Genomic DNA, 22,628 nt, shown 5'->3' with positions numbered 1-22,628 from the left:
TCATGATTTGGCAAGGGACACGGGAAGAGCTATGTACCTTCATCAATGACTTGAATTCCAATACCAGGAACATTAAATTAACGTACAGATATGAGACCCGAAAAATAGATTTCTTGGACATCTCCATTATAGTCGATGATGATGGTAACATCCATACTGACTTATTTCGAAAGAATACGTCTGTTAATGCTCTATTGCACGCTTCTTCACAGCATCCACAGCATCTCATCAGGAATATCCCCACGGGTCAATTCCTACGTGCAAGAAGGATATGTTCCAATGATGAACTGTTTGAGAAACAAGCCTCAGATCTCTGCGAACGATTTAAGGATCGTGGGTATGGGAAGAAGTCTATTTGCCGCTCCTACCAGAGGGCGCATTATAGCAGACGAAACACACTTCTACAAAAACAAAAATTGGACAAGAATCTGGATCAGGTACGGTGTATTCTGGACTTCAATTCTAGGAGTGATGAAGTCAGAAATGCAATCACGAAACACTGGCCAATACTTATGACGGATAGGGTTATTGCTAAATGTATTACCAAAAATCCCGCTATCACCTTTAGGCGGTCACAGAACCTTAGGGACCAGTTGGTTCACAGTTATAATAAAGGACCAGGCCAGAACCGTATTTTTGGAGCTAAGGGCCCCAAATGGGGTTGTACCAGCTGTGGGAAGTGTGTAGCTTGCAAGAACGTGTGCAATGCCCTTGAGTTCACTAATTCTAGGAATGATAGGACTTTTCGGATTACGCACACGATTACATGCACAACAAAAGCTGTTGTATATCATGCCACTTGCCCGTGTGGTCTCATCTATATTGGGATGACCACACGGGAGCTTCGTAGGCGAGTACGTGAGCATGTACTTGACATTGAAAAAGCTCAAACTGAATATGATCCTCATAAACTCAAGCCCATTCCACGGCATTTTAGAGCCTTCCATGGTTGTGACCCTAAGGGATTGAGCATAAAGGGTATTGACAGAGTCTTTATGGGATTTAGAGGTGGCAATTGGAAAAGGATGTTGGCACAGAAAGAAGCCAGATGGATTTTTAAATTGGATACCATCTCACCATCTGGCCTTAATGACCACAACAGCTTTGCCCCTTTTCTACCTGTCTGAGTCGATGGTCCCTTGATAGGATTGGTTGGTTGTTCTGTTCATACTGCTGTCTTTTTGATTCTGGCCTTTTAGCTTGGTTTTATATTGTTTTAACTTTCTGTTTTTGTGTTTTTCCCTTTAAGGATTTTTTAGTACCGATATCTGTTTACCTACAGTGGATTGTCAAGCACTGGACTTACGTGTTATTCTTCGTTGATGGCTCCTTCGAATTTACCTTCTGTCGTGCGGCTGTGTGTCCATGCAATTTTTGGCACTATATGTTATTTATTCTTGTTGTTAATAAATATATGCATTGAGGCACCTGTATATTTATATTACTATATCACATGTGTGTATATATATGTGTATTGTTGTTTGTGTCTTAATATTTTCCTTTTTTATAGGTCTTTTTATCATCTTTCTATGCACATACGCACTTTAAATCACTTTACGCACTTTTTACGCCGCTTTTTACGGCTTTTGAGTAGTTGCGGCTTTATCATCGCGCGTTATGTGCTTGGTTCGGTCATGCGCCCTTATATCCGGCAGTTTGTAGTTCTTAGGAGTCGCGTTTATTTAGTGCAGGGCGCTTACCGGATATGATGTCAGCGGTCTGTCACCTGATGTGTTATGGGTCTGCGGTGCTGCTGTATATGGGCGTTTCCGGTCATGCGCCGTTGTATCCGGTGGCGTGTAGTTCCTAGGAGTCGCGTCCCGATGATTGGTGGATGCGCGCCGGATATGACGTCAGCGGCTCTCATTCTTTGTTACACGGCGGCTGCATACGTGGGCGGTTTAGCTAATTGTATGCGCCTATACTACTGCGGCGATCCACTTCCGGTACCTTGGCTTCCCATGTGTGTTATGTGTGTCTTTTACACAGTAGGTATCCATTATTTGTTTAATTAGTGCTCTTATCTTATTGGTCCATAGGGAATATATATTAACATAGCTGGCCAGCACCCAACCACCCCTGGACGAAGCATTTCCGTGCGAAACGCGCGTCGGGTGTGGTGGGTCCTCAGGAGTGCTCCTTGGTAAATATGTCTTAGTACTGACTTCTCATACACTTGTATTTTTACTATCTTTTGTTCCGTGCCTGAAGATTGCATGGTCACACAGTTGTCAGACATGGTACCTGTGTTTATTGTTGCATCACATCTTTTGTAAGTTATCATATGTATTATATATATTTTTGTTAACTTTGGAGTCATTACCTGGGGTGTCCCACCTACTGTTACCTGTGCCTGTGGTTATGTACTTGTTGTACTGGTATATGTATTTTAATAAGATTTAATAAAGATTATGTTTATTTTACTGGCCGTATATGAAGAGATTCTTTTTTGGTGATCTACTGAAATGTATGTCCAGTAAATGCGCTCATCTGCATTGTTGGGTCTGGTGTTTCTCATCTTCCTCCTGACAATACCCCATAGATTTTCTATGGGGTTAAGGTCAGGCGAGTTTGCTGGCCAATCAGGCACAGTGATACTGTTGTTTTTAAATCCGGTATTGGTACTTTTGGCAGTGTGTACAGGTGCCAAGTCCTGCTGGAGAATGAAATTTCCATCTCCAAAAAGCTTGTCGGCAGAGAGAAGCATGAAGTGCCCTAAAATTTCCTGGTAGATGACTGTGCTGACTTTGGTCTTGATAAAACACAGTGGACCTACACCAGCAGATGACATGGCTCCCCAAACCGTCACTGATTGTGGAAACTTCACACTAGACCTCCAGCAGCTTGGATTGTGGCCTCTCCACTCTTCCTCCAGACTCTGGGACCTTGGTTTCCAAATGAAATGCAAAATTTACTTTCATCTGAAAACAACACCTTGAACCACTGAGCAACAGTCCAGTTCTTTTTCTCCTTGGCCCAGGTAAGACGCTTCTGGTGTTGTCTATTGGTCATCAGTGGCTTGACACAAGGAATGTGACACTTGTAGCCCATGTCCTGGATACGTCTATGTGTGGTGGCTCTTGAAGCAATGACTCAGGAGCAGTCCACTCCTTGTGAATCTCCCCAAATTTTTGACTGGCCTTTTCTTAACAATCCTTTCAAGGCTGCGGTTATCCCGGTTGCTTGTGCACCTTTTTCTACCACACTTTTTCCTTCCACTCAACTTTCCATTAATATGCTTGGATACAGCACTCTGTGAACAGCCAGCTTCTTTATCATTGACATTTTGTTGCTTAACCGCCTTGTGGAGTGTGTCAGCACCTGTATATTTCTCAGGTGGCAGGAGAAGGTTGGGTGCCCGGCTGTCACAGAGAATCTGAGACTATGTGGAGAAGACTGCAGTGGTTTATTATTTATTACTTTTTAAATATATATTGAATAGTTTGGGCAGCACGGTGGCTCAATGGTTAATATGGTGCCTCAGTGGTTAGCATGGTGGCTCAGTGGTTAGCACTGATGCTTTCCAGCGCTGGGGCTCAGGGTTCAAATCCCACCAAAGAAAAGATCTGCAAGGAGTTTGTATGTTTTCCCCGTGTTTGTGTGGATTTCCTCCAGGTCCTCCAGTTTCCTCCCACGCTACAAATACATCATGATAGGGAAATTATATTGTGAGCCCCAACAGGGACAGTGATGATGTTTGTAAAGCGCTGTGGAGTTAATGACGCTACATAAGTAAGTAAAATAAAAAAAATAATAAAGATATTATTAAAGATTTCTATATATGTAATAAAAAAAAAATTCTACAAAAATTGATTTGGTATCCCCAAGAAGCGAAAAGTTAAGGCTCCTAAACAACCAAGTGCACAAAATTGCTGAAATGTGTCTCATAATGTAGGACACAAACACTCGGGTGGAAAGGTTTCTCCATGTATTTATTACCTAAAAACTAGATGTGGCTAAAAGTGCAAAATATTACATTACAAAATGTAAATAGAGCATTATATCTCACAGCAGGGGACCCAATGAAAAGAAAGGAAACTTTCTGTTGGTTGAATGTATTATTTGGTACTGTGTTACCATTGGAGAAGTCTTAAGGTAAAGATAAGTGAACGATAGATAGATAGATAGATAGATAGATAGATAGATAGATAGATAGATAGATAGATAGATAGATGATATTAGTAATGAGCGAACATGGTTGGATAAGATATTATCCGCCATGCTCGTGTGCTAACCGAGTATCATCGGCGTGCTCGAAAACTATGTTCCAGTCCCCACGGCTCTGTTGACAGAACAGGACTTCCAACGTCATTCTGATTGACAGCCAGATTCCCTCTACTTAACTAGGGGTGATGACTGTCAATCAGAATGATGTCGGAAGTCACGTCCCTTTAGGTCAGCAGAATCAGCTGAATCCCCGGCAGGAGTATTCTGTGACGGGGAAGAATGATGCCGTGCACAACAAGCAGGTAAGTTGGAATTGCCTGCCTGTTAGTTCTTAGGCACATTTTTTTGTGTGTCCATAAAGTCCTGGATATCCCCTGTAAGACCATTCAATTTGTAAATTTGCACAATGATGCAACACTGCTATATATACTTCCAGTATGTATTCACTCGCTGCTTGAAAAAGGTTCTTTGTAAGCGAAACGTCGTCACGCCACATAGGCTAATAAAAGTCCACATTATCTTTTTGCTACAATTGGAGTGCTGCCTGCTTTTTATTTTCTTCTCTATATAGATAGATGGGCTTGAGAAAGGTTCCCACTTGGAACCGAGCGTCGCCATTATAGGTTATTAAATAGCATTTTTTTCACGTTTTCAGTTCGTGTACTGCCTGCATTTTTTCTCACATCACCATTTTAGATACTTTTGTACTAAAAAGAGTTTTGTAACTATCATGTTTTATGTCCCAACTACTTGTATACCTCCAAAACAAGAACCATAGATACTACTCGCTCTACCTTGACTGGTACAGTACACATCACCACTGCAGCCAATCACTGAGCTCACCAGCTTTACCAAGGTAGATAGCGTGACCAACTGAGCTCGGTGATTGGCTGCAGTGGTGATGCGCAACATTCAACATTCAGGTTATAATTTCAACATTTAAAATTGTTAATCATATGCAAATGATGAAAAAAACAGAAATAACTTTTCAGAACTTTAAAACACGGATACCTCAGGATTCTGCAACAACATGCAATCCAACATGGGTTACATTTATTAACAAAAACTGACATTACGGATATACTCATAACATCTAGATTTGCATTACGCAAAAAGAGTCGCTCCTAATGAGAGCATCATACCTATATCGAACAAGAGGGAGCTAAAGACTCATAATGACACAGGGCCAACCACAAAAATAATAAAAAATACCAAATTTTATTACATTGTTCACATACACGTTACATAAAAAACAATAACACACAGTGGCCCAATCTAAATACAAAGATACACAGTACGAGTGTCTGTAAGGGGATAAAAGAGCAAACAATAGTATGCACGATGGCTGCAAGAAATCGCCACTAGAGAATGGGTCAGAGGTGAGATGGAAAAAATGCTAGCAAAAAAGCCCTGTACCCATAACAATAAAACGTATGGCCAGTGTATACCCAAATAAATATAAAGGTCTAATTTAGAGCCTAGATCTTAATCACCACATATGGCCACACATGGGTAAGTGGAGCAATATATGTCCTATCCTAAAAAAAGTGCTTGTGCCAAAGTGCAATGTGCATAGGACAGCAGTGGTTAGAGACGGAACTTACCCATGGCAAAAGACGATGGCGCATACACCGTGCATACAAGGTGCCCCGACGCGCGTTTCGCGTTGCGGGCTTCTTCGGGGGGCAGTGTGGATATACCTGAACATGTGTTCCCTTTATAGGGCTCAATAAGTGCGCACACCTGTGAGCGCATGCGGAGTGGGGCAATGGAAGCCGCACAGCCCGTCCGTACGTCCAGCTTCCGGTGCAGGTCAAAGGAAACGCTTCCTGTGACGTCACTGGCCTGCACCGAAGCTGAGAGGACGACTTCGGAGATGCCGACGTACCCAAGGCACCACGGCGCATGCGCGTCTGGCGGCACACAGACGCCCAAGGTAACTAAGCGACGATGTGTCCCAATACGCAAGGATACAGGACATACATGAATCAGGTATGCAGATATAATACACTATGCATAGAAAAAAGTGGGCGCATACACAAAATATAAAATAAGTGAAAAACAATAAAAAAACAACAAAAAAGAAAAAAAGAAAGAAAAAAGGGAAAAATGTGTGTACGAGAAATGCCTGCAAAACTAATGGAAACAAAAAACAAAAAGACAAAAACAGAGGAGATGGATCCAGTGTCAAGTCCAATCGTTGATCCAATGTACTGGTGTAGTAATCCTCTCCATAGCATGGATACATTTCGAATGGATATTTGGCACTATTGAAAATGCAAATATGAAACCAAAGACAGTCTCATATGGCAGGCACTATAACATAAGGATAAAAGAGTGAGTAAAAACAAAAAAACAACAAAAATGCACACACCAGAGAAAACAGACTATACATAAAAGGAAGCAACTGAGGCAGTCAGATGAATCTAGAGAAATGGAGCGAAAGATAACTTCTCGTTCAAACCATGAGGAGACATTGTATTCAAAGAGACTATCCATCGACACTCAAGCTGCGCCAGAACCCGTTTGGGGTCACCCCCACGTGTGCCCATGTGCACTTTATCAATACCCCTGATCCGTAATCCAGTGGGGTCACAGTTGTGGCGCAGCCTGAAGTGTCCAGGGATAGTCTTAAGAGTAGAGGGATCAGTGCAGGTTTTTGCCGCCATGATATCTCTGACATGTTCCCTGGTCCTAATTCTCAATTCACGCGAGGTGAGCCCCACATATATAAGGTTACAGGGGCAGACAGCATAATACACCACGAACGTAGTGCTACAGGAGATATAGTGAACAATCCGATAGTCCCTACCTCCATCTGATGTGCTGAAAGATGTGGTCCGATCTATATTGCGACATGCCAGGCAGGAGCCACATGGATAGCAACCCCATCTCTGCTTAGACGCGCCAAAAATGTTAGGGGGGGTAGCCACATAGTGGCTCCTGACTAGCATGTCTTTCAGGTTCCTCCCTCGCCTAGCCGTCAGCAACGGTCGATCTGGAATAATACGCCCTAAGATGGGCTCTGTTCTGAGAACCGCCCAGTGTTTTTGTAATACCTGACGCATCATATCCCACTGGTTGTTGTATGTTGAAATAAATCTCAGAGGGGCGTCCTTCTTAACCCTGGGCGGTGCTCTGCAGAGTAAACCATCACGTGCCTCCCTTTTTGCACGGGAATACCCCCTCTTGATGCTCCTATTGCTGTACCCCCGATCCCGGAATCTCCTGGAAAGGTCCCGAGCCTGGTCCTCAAAGAACGCATCCGATGAACAAATTCTATCATCGGCGTGCTCGAAAACTATGTTCCAGTCCCCACGGCTCTGTTGACAGAACAGGACTTCCAACGTCATTCTGATTGACAGCCAGATTCCCTCTACTTAACTAGGGGTGATGACTGTCAATCAGAATGATGTCGGAAGTCACGTCCCTTTAGGTCAGCAGAATCAGCTGAATCCCCGGCAGGAGTATTCTGTGACGGGGAAGAATGATGCCGTGCACAACAAGCAGGTAAGTTGGAATTGCCTGCCTGTTAGTTCTTAGGCACATTTTTTTGTGTGTCCATAAAGTCCTGGATATCCCCTGTAAGACCATTCAATTTGTAAATTTGCACAATGATGCAACACTGCTATATATACTTCCAGTATGTATTCACTCGCTGCTTGAAAAAGGTTCTTTGTAAGCGAAACGTCGTCACGCCACATAGGCTAATAAAAGTCCACATTATCTTTTTGCTACAATTGGAGTGCTGCCTGCTTTTTATTTTCTTCTCTATATAGATAGATGGGCTTGAGAAAGGTTCCCACTTGGAACCGAGCGTCGCCATTATAGGTTATTAAATAGCATTTTTTTCACGTTTTCAGTTCGTGTACTGCCTGCATTTTTTCTCACATCACCATTTTAGATACTTTTGTACTAAAAAGAGTTTTGTAACTATCATGTTTTATGTCCCAACTACTTGTATACCTCCAAAACAAGAACCATAGATACTACTCGCTCTACCTTGACTGGTACAGTACACATCACCACTGCAGCCAATCACTGAGCTCACCGGCTTTACCAAGGTAGATAGCGTGACCAACTGAGCTCAGTGATTGGCTGCAGTGGTGATGCGCAACATTCAACATTCAGGTTATAATTTCAACATTTAAAATTGTTAATCATATGCAAATGATGAAAAAAACAGAAATAACTTTTCAGAACTTTAAAACACGGATACCTCAGGATTCTGCAACAACATGCAATCCAACATGGGTTACATTTAGTGGAACTATCATTCATATTGCAAAGTAACAAGAAGAAGCCTTCGTGAGGGAACGTGAAAGTGTTCCAGGAGCTGTTTGTCAACCGAACAACACCAGATCACATGGTGCTGGTGCTACTGTGAGCAGCCTGCATGGCCTAAAGGTTGTACCGTGGCCTACAGTGTCTCCAGACTTGTCTCCCATAAAGCACATCTGGGACAACATTGGCAGGCAATTTCACAGGGCGCTGCCAGCAGCTGATCTTGATTTGCTTTCCCAAGTGCATTCAGCGTGGCAGAACATTCCTCAAACAACCATTAATTGCCTTATTGATTGCAGTCAAGGCCCTTATTACATAGCCTTGAGTGCTTGGATTGTTGTTCTTTTGCAATATAAATAATAGTCCCACTAAATGCAACTCAGATGGGATGGCATGTCGCTGCAGAATGCTGTTTTAATCATGCTGGAGAACTGTACCTTGAATTTGGAATAAATCACAAATTACATATTACTATTACAGTAATGTATAATAATAATTACACTGCCACAGATTTGATAGATTACTGCACATATATCTTGTTAACCTAGAAATATACAGATTGTTTGAGCTTTAAATCTTAATTATACATTGTGTTCTATGAGGTTTTTTTTAACTCTTGAACCTCATGAAAACTAAATCTATGTTCATTCTTGATCATTTTATTAAGTGACAAATACAGCCATCGAGCCGTCATTGCTGTTTTGAAAGCTTCTTGATGGGAACTGTTTTATGTGGTTAAATTTACCGCTTGTCTGAATCTGTTTGTCATAAAACAAAATAGTCTAAGAGGGCATAAACCGATACTGTCTGTAATTGTCCTGTCAAGATGTAATTCACATTAAGAATTCTAATAGCTGTGCAAACAGTTTTAAAAATGGAGATAAATAACAGCTTGTCTTCTACAGTAAGGATTCGGGTATACTTGTGTGTGTAATTGACCGAGTATATGATCTATGTAGGGATAGGTGTATTGGCCAATTAATTTAATAAATGTATTACTTATTTTTTGGATCTGTCTGGTTTCACTCTTTTTCTACAAAATATTACATTTGCAGTTCAAACTAGTTCTGGCTTCCCTTGGGATAGGGCGGAGATCTAGGATAATGGAGACCCTAATGCTTGCTCAATTCGTTCTCTTCTTTCCTCCCTCTTTTCTGCCTTTCCTAATTTCCTTTCTTCGTTACCTTCTTTCCCATATTTCCATTCTTTCGTTCTCTTCCTTCCTTCCCCCTTACCCCTCTCCCTCTTTTCCCTCCCTTTCTTCCTTCCTTTTCCCTCCCTCCCTTCCTTCTTTCCTCCCTCACTTACTTCCCTACCTCCCTCCCTCTCTTTCCTTCCCCCTTACCCCTTCTCTCCATACCTCCCCCTCTCTCCCTTTCTTTTCTTCCTTCCTTCTTCCCTTCCCTATCTTTCTCCCTCTCTTTCCTTACTCCCTCTCTCCAACCCTCCCTTCTTCCTCTACCTCTCTTCCTTCCTTATCACCTTCCCTCTCCTCCCTTACTCCCTCTCTCCATCCCTTCCTTCCCCATCTCCCTCCCTCCCTTTCTTCCCCATATCACTCCCTTTCTTTCTTCCTCCCTTCCCTATCTTTCTCCCTCTCTTTCCTTACTCCCTCTCTCCAACCCTCCCTTCTTCCTCTACCTCTCTTCCTTCCTTATCACCTTCCCTCTCCTCCCTTACTCCCTCTCTCCATCCCTTCCTTCCCCATCTCCCTCCCTCCCTTTCTTCCCCATATCACTCCCTTTCTTTCTTCCTCCCTTCCCTATCTTTCTCCCTCTCTTTCCTTACTCCCTCTCTCCAACCCTCCCTTCCTCCTCTCCCTCTCTTCCTTCCTTATCGCCTTCCCTCTCCTCCCTTACTCCCTCTCTCCATCCCTCCCTTCCTCCCTATTTTTTCCTTCTTTCCTTCCTTCCTTCCTCTTCCCATGTATCAGATGGCTAATGTTTGTTGCTTTGGTAGTCTACAGTTATAGAAATATTAATGCTCCCTTTCTTGGTAGTCTTAAGATAAATAAGGAATCTATTGTAGATTCCCTAGTAGTCTAGACAATGAAAGTAAAGTTCCTTTTCTTGGTGATATGGGGTGGAACATTAGTAATGTTTTATTCACTGGGATAAAGGAAGGCCATTGCAAACTTCATTTGGAGTCTAGCAACATGTTCACTTAACATTTTTTTCAAGCTACTAAAAATTCCGAGTTTTTCAAGCTCTAGACAGCTTCAGGAAATATATATCATTTTCTTGGTATATTTTGTCTTTGAGGATTTTTGTTAACGTTTCCTGCAGTAGTTTTGCTAACATTTCTTATGTGTTTCGGTAAAAAAACTTTTCCCACTTTTTTTTAAACAACTACATTTTGGGGGACAATTTTCTCATGTTATTTTAAATCCACTAAGCGTTGTATGCCTGGACAGTTTTCTGTAGTCTTTACATTGACTTCAATAACAAAGTAAGTAGCGGAAAACGCCTGAAGAACGGTCTGCAAATTAAGCAGATGATTAATGAGGTTGGCCACTACATTTTCATTGATGACTTGTTCTCAGGATAGGTCATTGTTAGGCATAAATAATCTTTCTAGCATTTTTGAGCAATTTTTTTTTTTTTTTTTTTTGCCAGGCATTTTTCAAAGCAGACCCACTCCAAAAATGTTAGTGCAATCATACCCTAACACCTGGTGATCCACTGATTTACTCATCTCCTTAAGCTCATACTATGTGTTCAGTTGCATCCTGTCTTTGACAAGAAGCTGAATTACAAGCTTTCCAGTACTGAAATTCACGCAAATGTATGTGCAGTGCATCAAATTTTGGGGTCAAATTTGGCAAAATCAGCTAATTTGAATTTCAAAAGATTCATCCATCTTTAATTGAAATAAAATAAAATCTTGAGTTTGCCATCGTATGATGTCTGGACTGTGATATCTGATAAAGGATTGGCCCTTTTCTAGTATTTGCAAAGAACATTTCCGGTTTTATTTGCATTTTTTTTTTACAAACATGTTAACTCATTTACTGTGAAAATGACCTTGAGGCATTAATGAGTACAGATAATGAGGGCTACCGTTGGGTTAGCTTGACATTTTTGTAAGTGATAATAATGGTGCACAAGATTCGCTTTGGATCGCAAAATGAATATTTACACATTTAAGCCTAGGATCTTGGTTTGACATCTCTAATTGTGAAAAAGTATTTGTGGACTGTGGACAGAATGAGTGCAGAATGTGTTAGTCATAACACGAGAGACGAAGTGATATCTGATGCATGTAAAAATAAAAGAATTCCACAGAGGAGCTTACTGATACTAATGATCCAATATAATGATCTGTAGGAGATTGTGTCCTAGTTTTTCACATATAATCTTTTATGGAGTTTATGTATTGTTTTTATTCAATGTCATGTTTTTTTCAATAGCTAATGCCCCCTGCTTAGCTGTCTCTGTCATGGTTGATTGATTTCCTAATTTATCTATATACATTATTTATCTTTAATACAGAGGCATATTCTATGCATTAGACATAGAATTACGTAGTTCCATAGATACGTAGGTTGAGAAAAGACCTTTTCCTTCAGTTTTACATTCTCTATCACTTAATTTTTTATAACCCACAATGCCATTTGTTGTGAGAGAAGCATCTGATGCCTATTTTTAACCCCAATTTCCATTTTTACGTTTTTGTTTTTTCCTCACCTTCTTCCCACAGCCTTTTATTTTTCTGTCCAGACAGATATATGAGGGCTTGTTTTGTGCAGGACAAGTTGATATTATACTATCAAGCTCCGCTTTTATTATCCTACAAAGTTTTGTGTCATTAGCAAAGACTAACACTGTACTCGCAATCCAATCCACAAGATCATTAATTAAGAGATTAATAAGAATTGGTCTTAGCACAGATCCTTGTGGTCCCCACTGCTCCCAGTACAGATCCTTATTGTCGCCACTGCAGATCCATGTGGTCACCACTGCTCCCAGTACAGATCCTTGTGATCCCCACTGCTCCCAGTACAGATCCTTGTGGTCCCCACTGCTCCCAGTACAGATCCTTGTGGTCCCCACTGCAGATCCATGTGGGCCCCACTGCTCCAAGTACAGATCCTTGTTTTCCCCACTACTCCCAGTACAGATCCTTGTGGTTCCTACTGCTCCCAGTGCAGATCCTTGTAGTCTACACTGCTTCCAGTACAGATTATTGTGGTCCCCACTGCTCCAAGTACAGATCCTTGTGGTTCCCACTGCTCCCAGTGCAGATCCTTGTGGTTCCCACTGCTCCCAGTGCAGATCCTTGTGGTCCACACTGCTTCCAGTACAGATCATTGTGGTCCCCACTGCTCCAAGTACAGATCCTTGTGGTCCCCACTGCTCCCAGTACATATCTTTGTGGTCCCAGTACAGATCCTTGTTGTCCCCACTGCTCCCAGTGCAGATTCTTGTGGTCCCACTGCTCCCAGTACAGATCCTTGTGGTCCCCACTGCTCCCAGTACAGATCCTTATTGTCCCCACTGCTGATCCATGTGGGCACCACTGCTCCCAGTACAGATCCTTGTTTTCCCCACTGCTCCCAGTACAGATCCTTGTGGTTCCCACTGCTCTCAGTACAGATCCTTGTGGTCCACACTGCTTCCAGTACAGATCATTGTGGTCCCACTGCTCCAAGTACAGATCCTTGTGGTCCCCACTGCTCCCAGTACAGGTCCTTGTGGTCCCAGTACAGATCCTTGTAGTGCCCACTGCTCCCAGTAAAGGTCCTTGTGGTCCCCACTGCTTCCAGTACAGGTCCTTGTGGTCCCCACTGCTCCCAGTACAGATCCTTGTGATCCCCACTGCTCCCAGTACAGATCCTTATGATCCTCACTGACTTTGCTGACTTTATCTCATTTAGAGAATGTACAATATACAATGACTCTTTGTTTCCTTTCCTTTTAACTAGTTTTTTAATCGTGTATATAAAATCCCAGTCTATGTTTCTAAAGTTTCAGTATAAGGCTGTTATGTGATACAGTATCATATAGCTTTGCAAAGTCCAGATAAATCACATCGGCTGCATTATCCACATCCAAATTTGCACTTAAGGCCCCGTCACACATAGCGACGCTTGAGCGATTCCGACAACGATACGACCTGTCAGGGATCGCTCAAGCGTCGCTATGTGGTCGCTGGTGAGATGTCACACAGTGCGATCTCCCCAACGACGCAGCAGCGATGCGGCGAACTGTATCGACCTGTAGCGACCTGTACAACGATGCTATTTCATGATGATTCAATGGGACGTCCTGTCAGCGAGGTCGTTGGCAAGGTGTCAAACACAGCGATGTGTGCTACCCAGCGGGACCTCAACGATCAAAAAATGGCCCAGGCCATTCCGACACGACCAGCGATCTCACAGCAGGGGCCTGATCGCTGCTACGTGTCACACATAGCGAGATCGCTACTGAGATCGCTGGTGCGTCACAAAACTTGTGACTCAGCAGCGATCTCGCTAGCAATCTCGCTGTGTGTGACGGGGGCTTTAGAAACCCAACATGTTGGTTAGACATAACATCATTCATGAACCCATGCTGGTTATTATTATATTGTTTTCTGCAGTATATTTTTGTAGGTCATCTTTTATAATGCCCTCAAATTTTTTTCAAAACCTCTTGTTTCCAATTTACTGGACGGTCGATGCCTTAATCCACCTTCTTACCCTTTGTGAATATCATTACCATATCAGCCATCCTTCAATCCTATGGCACCGACCCTTCTACAAAAAAGTCTAAGAAGATGGAATACAGCGGTCTTTCAATTACTGAGCTCAACTCCCTCAGTATCTGTGGATGAATTCCATCTAACATGGGGGTTTGTCAATATTTAATTTGTTCGGATGCAGGTGTAGTTTGTCTTGTGTCAAGTTTACTATATTGGGTGTCAACCTTCATTAATGCTTTGCTGAATAATACCTGGAACGGGCATTTGATTTGTTAAACACAGATTAAAAATACAATTAGATGTTTAGCTATTTTCTGTATACACTGTACAGGGAGAAGAAGAGATACTGTTTCCAGATTTTTCTGTGGTACACTCTCAGTAATAACAATCGGAACATGGAGGGTATTATACAGAAGTACTAAGCAGTGTAGCTGTGATTCCAGTGAGATGAAACAGTTACTAGAAAAAATCAGAAGCAATAAGTCAAGACAGGCACTTTTTTCTTATATTTTAAAGTTCCTTATATTGGTCTGCTTTATTGATCTATGCAACATTTGTTGTAATGACATTGACCATTTATGCTTGGATATGTGTATATGTACAATTCCTTATTATTAGCTTAAAGATATTAACCATAAATTTGACATTTACCCTAATACTCTTTAATTCTGTAATTGCAACATAAGAAAATGTGCGTGAATCATTATCTCAGCCATAAACTGTGAAGTTATTCAGAAATCTATAATTAGCAGATTAAAGAATGACAAATTTATTATACTTTATATGTGACTTACATTTTCTTTAAACACACGTAGCGCTGTACAAGGGTTGCCAAATATTGCAGAGCAGCTTGGCTTCTGTATAAACACAAAATCTGTTTATTTCGTAATATTGGTTTGGAGTAAGAGGTAGGAAGTAATAGCCACCGAATTATAGCACTAACAGTCAAATGGAACAGCTTGTTCTAAAAAGAAATTACTCATATTGCCAAAATTAGGGCAATCAGCATACAAGAACATCATCTCTGCAGGGGATGTTGTTCAATACACTTTCCTTGCTGCAGCGGCTGAACAGACCTGGAATGCAAAGTATTGTTGTATAACCCTAACCAGGAAGGCATTGATCAGGAAATTGATAAAAGTGGCAATATAACCTCCATTTCCTATACACCTCGCTTAGAATTTGAATTGTTTGAACTCAACTAACTGTAAACGATTCTCCTCAGAAGACTTTTTTCTTCAATTTTCAATAGTTTCTCATCAAGGGAAAATGTCCTTAAATAAGGAAAACAATTTTGGTGAGAGGTTTCCTCTTAAAACATTACCCCCAGAGATAAGGTGTTTGATTAAGTTTCCGTGTGATAGTGCGCTTTTGGGGACATTTTCCCCCATTTTCCCCATATATGAACTCTTCCGTGATCCAAGCTTTATAGAGGACTCCATAACTAGATGTAGATTTTTTTGACTTTGGATCTAAGGCGAAACAAGCTTGGCATGTCAGATTGCAGAGACATAAATGCCATGCATGCTCCTCTGGGACATTAAATATGCAAATTGTATCTTCAGAGAAGAAGAGGACTTGAACTCAAGCTCCACTTATTGGAAGTACCAAACCTAAAAATCACTATCAACCCTTTAACGATCCTTGTCATATGACTTAGGATGAAAACCGAATCAGAATCTCAATATGCAGACACAGTGTTTCGGGGTGTTTGCTCCTCATCAGTGCAAAGTATGAGTTCTGATTTGGCTGGGTGAGAGTCTGGGATCTAAGGAGTAACATTTCTCCTTGTGGAGAGTGACAAGCCAGGTCTGGTATGTCAGAGTAAAGGGACTTTGCCTTTGTCACGGCTTCCATTCTCCTCCTCCTCATTTTTTTACTCATTAGTACTGCTTTTTGTAAATCACCCTAAAGTCATATCTTTGAAGTTGGGACCATTTTCCGCTTCCCACAATCTATTTTGTCATACATATTCATTAATATTACAGATGGACACTGGAGTACATTGTTCTGAGAACATCAGAAATGTATTTAATAAATATTATATGTCTTGATCTTCACCACAGTTGCTTGGGTTTAGTAACTGGCTGTAGAATCGATTTCTTCCCAATGGTTATTACATGACGTAGTATTAAATGTTTGTACTTTTCTGCATTTATGATGCCTTCAGTCAAAATAAATCAACATCTCAAAATTTGAAATACCCCCCAAGCTTGCCCAATTCTCAACAGGGTTTGACTGAAGGTGGTAGAAATGATTCCTAGAGTCTTTCATTGCCTCGATCGTAGATACAGTCTTCTTTTTCTAACTAAGAACTAAATTCAGATTCCTTGATGGCTTTTATTTTTGCAAACCTGTCCCCGAGAAACCCCAAGAGGCTTTGTCTAGGGAGAATTTCCCATAACGAAAACATGTGCTAATCAGTTATTTGCTTAAAGAGTAGCCATTGTTCTTTTTTTTATATAAATCAATAGTACATAAGAAAATAAAGAAAAATCTCTATGATATCTCATCATAAACATCTGCTCCTTTATTTGCCAGGACCGGTAACTCGTTTTCAAAATTCTTCTTAAAATCTGTATTAAAATGTGTGTGTGCGTGCGTGCGCGCGCGTGTGTGTGCGCGTGTGTGTGTGCGCGTGTGTGTGCCATGATTAAAAGTTGGAGAATCTCTAGAAACGCACAGGTTTGTACCTCATCTTACGATGTTACTCTGTTACAGCATATTTTTACTCAATGTTTAATAAAGAAGATTTTTTGTTCTACCCATGTGGTTGGACTAAAGATGAATTGTATATATATCAAAATAATATATTTTATATCTGAATCTTATCAGTAGCAAATGCCATCTCCTATCTCGGTAAAAAAATTAAAATCTGTCTTCACTGAATGCCGATTTTAAGCATGAATTGAGAATTTTGAAAATAAACGATGTGTCGTTGGTGGAGAAAAATGCAGATTTCTCTGATGTGATATATTACAAAATTTCTTAGTTTCAAAATTACTATTGATTTTATTAAATAAAAATTAAAATGATAGTTACTCTTTAAAGTAATCAAATCACAAGAATGAGCTTAACTGGAAATCACTATTCAGTATCGTACTTATTTGAAACTTACAAGTTTTTTTCCTCTTATCTCGCTCTCTAAAGTCGACCGAAGAGAAAAGCACAGACAATGGACTTTCCTCCCTCATGCCTATGCTGCTATTGCAATAGTTAACATCCGTGTGTCCTTACGGTGATGCAGAATGAAGTGTGGCATGCCTATAATTTTAAGAGTTCCACCACTTTAAATATATTCAACAAGGAATCCGGCACTGTAGATGAAAATAATGCAATTTGTTCAAAGATTTGTGTACAGACGAATGACGTTTCGGTCTCACTGACCTTCATTAAATATACACATGTGGTCTAAAAGGGCAAAATCATAAATAGTATAGGGTATGGCAGAAAAGGACTGGAAGCAATGTTTGTCACCTGGAGAAACATTGGCATGTTTCGCCAGGTGACGGCACATTTCTCTAGGCGACAAACATCGCGTCCACTCCTCTACTGTCTTGGCCTATAATAGGCTGGATTTTGTCCTTTTAGACCACATGTGTATATCTGTTGATGGTCAGTGAGACCGAAACGTCATTCATCTTAAAATAATGTTATTCATTATTTGTGTATTACATTGTTGCTACAGGTGTTTTTCTTTTCTTGTAGTTGCTGCTAATTTGCAAAAGATGATAGACGATCCAGCATCATATAAAGCGTTAACATTTAAGTTGGTAAGTGTTTTATTAAAACTCCAAACACTGACATTGTACACTAGACGATAAAGCTTAAAATCAAAATGAATGCATCATTTGCGGGGGCTTTTTTAAGTCCTTTTTTTCCCTTTTTTATCTAGTGTTATTAGTTGCTGTATTTCCATCTGAGCGACGCATGCAATTCATAAACTTGGCGCAAAGTGAAAAATAGTTTTTTTTTCCTGTCTTGTGTTTTTGCAGCTTTCGGTGCTAAAGGTTGCACGTTTGCCAAAATACTCAAATATACACCAGGCAGAGGAGTGGATTGGCGTTAAGCTAAATTTTGCAACTTTTTTTAAAAATTGCAATTGATGAATCAGGCTATTACATCTGGAATTACTAAACTCCGTCCAAATTACCGTAAATTACCGTACTAACACGGTACCAAGATATATATCTTTCCTGTATTAAACTCCGTCCAGAAAGTGGAAAACATAAAAAATAAAAAAGGCGAACAGCTTAAAATACATAAAAAAAAAAAAAGCACAAAGAGAATAATGAATTGGGTGCAAACAAAAAAAGGCGTAAAACACACAAAACTAGACAAAAAAAGGTGCAAAGGTAATGATGAATCAGAGACAAAGTTTATTAAAAAAAAAGTGGATTATAACTTTTTTATTACCTGAGCAATTGTTCATCTAAAAGTAAAGTGTTTAAAAATTAAACATTTAAAACCTAATTTCTAATCCCCCATAAGGGCACCTGCCAAGAATTCCAGGAACTGGACCAATGAGAATCACGCAATAGTTAGGACCTTTGTTGGTCCTTATAAGACACCGCTTTTAAAGGGAACTTTTCACTATAATTGTTTCTTTTCTAGTTTGTGCATTGATTTAATATCTCATCACTGCAGCGACCCGATAGTTGTCACTAATTGGCCATCAGGTGGCATAATGAAGTGACCCACACTCTCTGAATCCTTATCAGGGACCCAGAGCTCCAGCTCGGGCTTGTTATGCAATTCCCTTTGGATTGGCTAAAATTTGGAGAAGGATCATTTGAGGAAAAGAAGTCACAAACTATGATGCTTAGCATCTGGCAAGCTATTCCTCAGCCACCTGGATGCCTGGTGGGTGCAGCTGTGCCTTCTATTCTACCGTTTATCTGAAACCTTTACAAATCTCCAGTCGTTAGTGTGTCCTTGTTTCATCACACAGATTTACAGACATGTAATATGTGACTGTAATTATAAAACGGATACCGCACAATGATAAAAGTTCAGTCCGTGCATCTGACAATACTTCACATCGTGACTCGTCAGACAACAGTCCACTTATTGTGCATTCCGCCTCATTCCACACAACACTTGATCTTACGGCTCCGCAGATATGGATTGAGGACACGCATTCGTCTGATCACTGGTAATGGAAGTGTGACAACAGCACAAGTGCAATTAAACCTCAGCACCGTATAATAAATTCCCTGTGCCTGAGGCATCCGTGACTTACAGAAGGTCAATGATTTCAATCGTAAATCCTCCAAAACGCTTATGTATTTGATTAACTCCTGCTGCTTTTATTATAGCCAACAATGAGGTGGAAGCCGGAGATAAGGATGTCTGGGTGTAATATTTAATAACCTTTTTTGTTAGTTTTTCCAAGTAAACTCACTGCTTAATTAATGCATATAACTCTGCGCTAGACTAATGAGGTGTGAACAGCATTTGGTTGCATTGTTATGTAAAGGTTTCGATCAAATATAGGAGCTGGGGAGACGCTCAAGAGTAAAGTTGAGCAAATTTTTCAAAATTTGGTTCCGATTATTATTGTTTTTGCAATATTTGCTGAACACAGTCGAACGTCATTGGAGTAGAAATGAACGAATATGTTCGGAATTGATCGTCAAACAAAAATTCAGCACGATTAAGGTACCAATATGGCAAAATATGACAAATTCAGATTCAGCGAACGATTCCAAACATATTCGCTCAACTCTACTCAAGAGTCGCCATAAATTGCTATGCTTGAATAGATTGATACTCTATGGTGGGGGTTTAAAAGAATCTGTCACCAGGTTTATGCTTCATCATCTGAAAGATACATAAAGTAGAGTTTGACACCCTGATTCCAACGAAGTTTTGATAAAATTACTGTTTTATCTGCTGCAACTCTGCTAGTGCTCTCAGTGCATCTACTGCTATGTCATCCTTGATATTCATGAATTCTGGCTATCCCTGTCCCAACCATAAAATGACATCTTTTTACCCATGCAATGGGCAGGTAGAAAGTTGTCTATCATTGTTATAGGGGGAATAGAGAACTGACAAGGACAACTGGGAATAGACAACTGAGAGGACTAGCAGAGCTTCAGCAGATAAAACAGTGATTTAAAAAAAAACTGGAGCAAGAAGCCTAGTATGTGACAAATAGCTGAAATCAGGGTCTCTGTCCCTATTTTATGTTACATTCAGGGGCAACACTTGGGTGTCTGAACTCCCATGCTATTTTGTAATGAGTATAAAAGTTTCCCAATCTATGTGGGTTCTGGTGGTGCGACATCCACTGATCAGCAAGTTATGACTTATCCTGCTGATAGATGATTACTTTTTTCACTGGACAACCATTGTCCAAGACTTTAACATTGATAGCTTTTCCTTAGGATAGGTCATCAATGTTTGTTCGTTGGGGTTGTGACATCTAGCACCCCCGCCGATCAGCTGTTCCCAGTGCCGTCAAAAGCCGGAACTGCTTAGTTGCGAAACTGCACAGCACAGCTCCATCGACGAAATAGTGGCCACTGCTGGGTGCTGCCCATCTGTCCCACTATTGATTTGAACGGGGCATACATGCAATATCCTTTCACAGCCACCATACAGTTGATGTAGCTGTACTGTGCAGCTCCACAAGTAAGCTGTTACGGCTGCCGCCAACATCGGAAACAACCGGGTGTTACACACCCAGCGATAACACATTCATGTCTGTCAATGATAAAGTCCAAGACAACCCAATTAATGTAAAGATAATATAAAGAGAAGATAAAAATATTTGATATATGCCCACATACTAGCTTCCCCAAGATGCATAATTTTTGTGTTTCTTTGCTCTTGCATTGCTATACCAGCAGATATGCACCTGCACATTCAGCTGTGGCATGCCTTACTCCAGAAATCTTACTCTAGTCACTGACTCGAGTAACATTTTGTATCAAGATCCATGGAGGCGCACACCATTTATCAGGTGCACCCGATTCATTAAGAGAGATCAGAAGTTTCTGATTCCAACAATCCCTTCACTTAGGCTACTTTCACACTGGCGTTTTTTGCAATACGTCGCAATGCGTCGTTTAGGGGAAAAAACGCATCCTGCAAAGTTGTTTGCAGGATGCGTTTTTGCCCCATAGATTAACATTAGCGACGCATTGCGACGCATTGACACATGTCGCAACCATTGTGCAACGGTTGCGCCGTGTTGTGGCGGACCGCCGGGAGCAAAAAACGTTACATGTAACGTTTTTTGCTGCCAACGGACCGCTTTTTCCGACCGCGCATGCGCGGCCGGAACTCCGCCCCCACCTCCCCGCACCTTACAATGGGGCAGCGGATGCGCAGGAAAAATGCATCCGCTGCCTCCGTTGTGCCTCCGTTTCACTAATAGCATCGAAACCTCGACCCGACGCACTGCAACGGGCCGAGTCCGACGCTGGGGTGAAAGTAGCCTAAGGCATCAATAGCATCGGTCTTGATGAATCTGTTGCCAGATGTACGATTTCTAGGTATCCTTGTGCTTAAAAACAAAATGACAGCTACAACCATACTGGTTGATAAAGTCAATAACTTCCCCTATGCTCTAGCTTTTACGAATCAACCAAATACATACACTATAGCTGAGCTTATTTGTAATCTGATATAATAATCACTTTGGTTTGGATTTATCATCCCGATTTGTCTTTTTTTTTCATAGGTGTCCGGTTGTGATGGGACAGAAATTCCTGATGAAGTCAAATTGATTGGTTTCGCTCAGTTGAGCATCACTTGATTACCTGCACTGTGGTCCCTGATGGTGTCCCATCATTTTTGGCTATCTTAGAGGAGCGAGTGGAAAAAAAAGGGATAAAAAAAGTAACATGCAAGATATATTCCGAATCTAAAAATTCACAAAGTTCACACGATGAAACCACGACTGTAATAATTACTGCTGCTATCCAAAAAAAAGAGATTAACCAGTGTCACCTAGCAATCAAATTTACCGTCTCCCTGTTCAAAGCAAGAAAAAAAAGAAAAAAGATGCACTAGATAACGGCTGTATTTATTGGTTACTTCTGACATGTAATTTTCTATAGGGTGTCTGTGTCTCCTATCACTGTAAATTTTCCAAGATTTTAATTGTATTGTTTATTAAGAAGACTGCCTATTTTCTGTATTATTTTAGAAAGAATATTTGAAAAACTAAAAAAAAAAAAAAAAGATTTATTAGCCAAACTTGAATCTTAGATGTATAAAGGACTATGAAGTTTATTTTCCTATATTTATGCATTGAACATCCAGTGGATACTTGTGGTTAAAGGGAATCTGTCAGCCGGATTTCACCTCCAAAACTATTTATATGCCCATATAGCTTTTTCAATGACAAGTCCAGCAATACATCTGCATGGCCGGTCTGTTCCTCTGTTAATGAGAAATCAGCTGTTGAATTGATATGCAAATGAGGTCGAAGCACTATTTGTTGGTTTGAAACCTCTGTCACTCCAGCTCTACATCGCACC

General features: G+C 40.8%; 1 protein-coding gene across 1 annotated transcript in view; it reads left to right on the top strand.

Annotated features, from left to right (window-relative positions):
• Positions 1-22,306, top strand: part of STK39 (serine/threonine kinase 39) — a 339,349-nt gene extending 317,043 nt beyond the window's left edge. The window contains exons 17-18 of the mRNA XM_069733077.1: positions 17,842-17,906; positions 21,827-22,306. Coding sequence (XP_069589178.1) covers positions 17,842-17,906; positions 21,827-21,901 — 140 coding nt within the window. The 3' untranslated portion in view covers positions 21,902-22,306. The remainder of the gene's footprint in view (positions 1-17,841; positions 17,907-21,826) is intronic.
• The last annotated feature ends 322 nt before the right edge of the window (positions 22,307-22,628 follow it).

Source organism: Ranitomeya imitator, chromosome 7 (genome assembly GCF_032444005.1).
Source record: "Ranitomeya imitator isolate aRanImi1 chromosome 7, aRanImi1.pri, whole genome shotgun sequence".
Classification (NCBI taxonomy): domain Eukaryota; kingdom Metazoa; phylum Chordata; class Amphibia; order Anura; family Dendrobatidae; genus Ranitomeya; species Ranitomeya imitator.
This window is presented reverse-complemented; position numbering and strand designations above follow the sequence as displayed.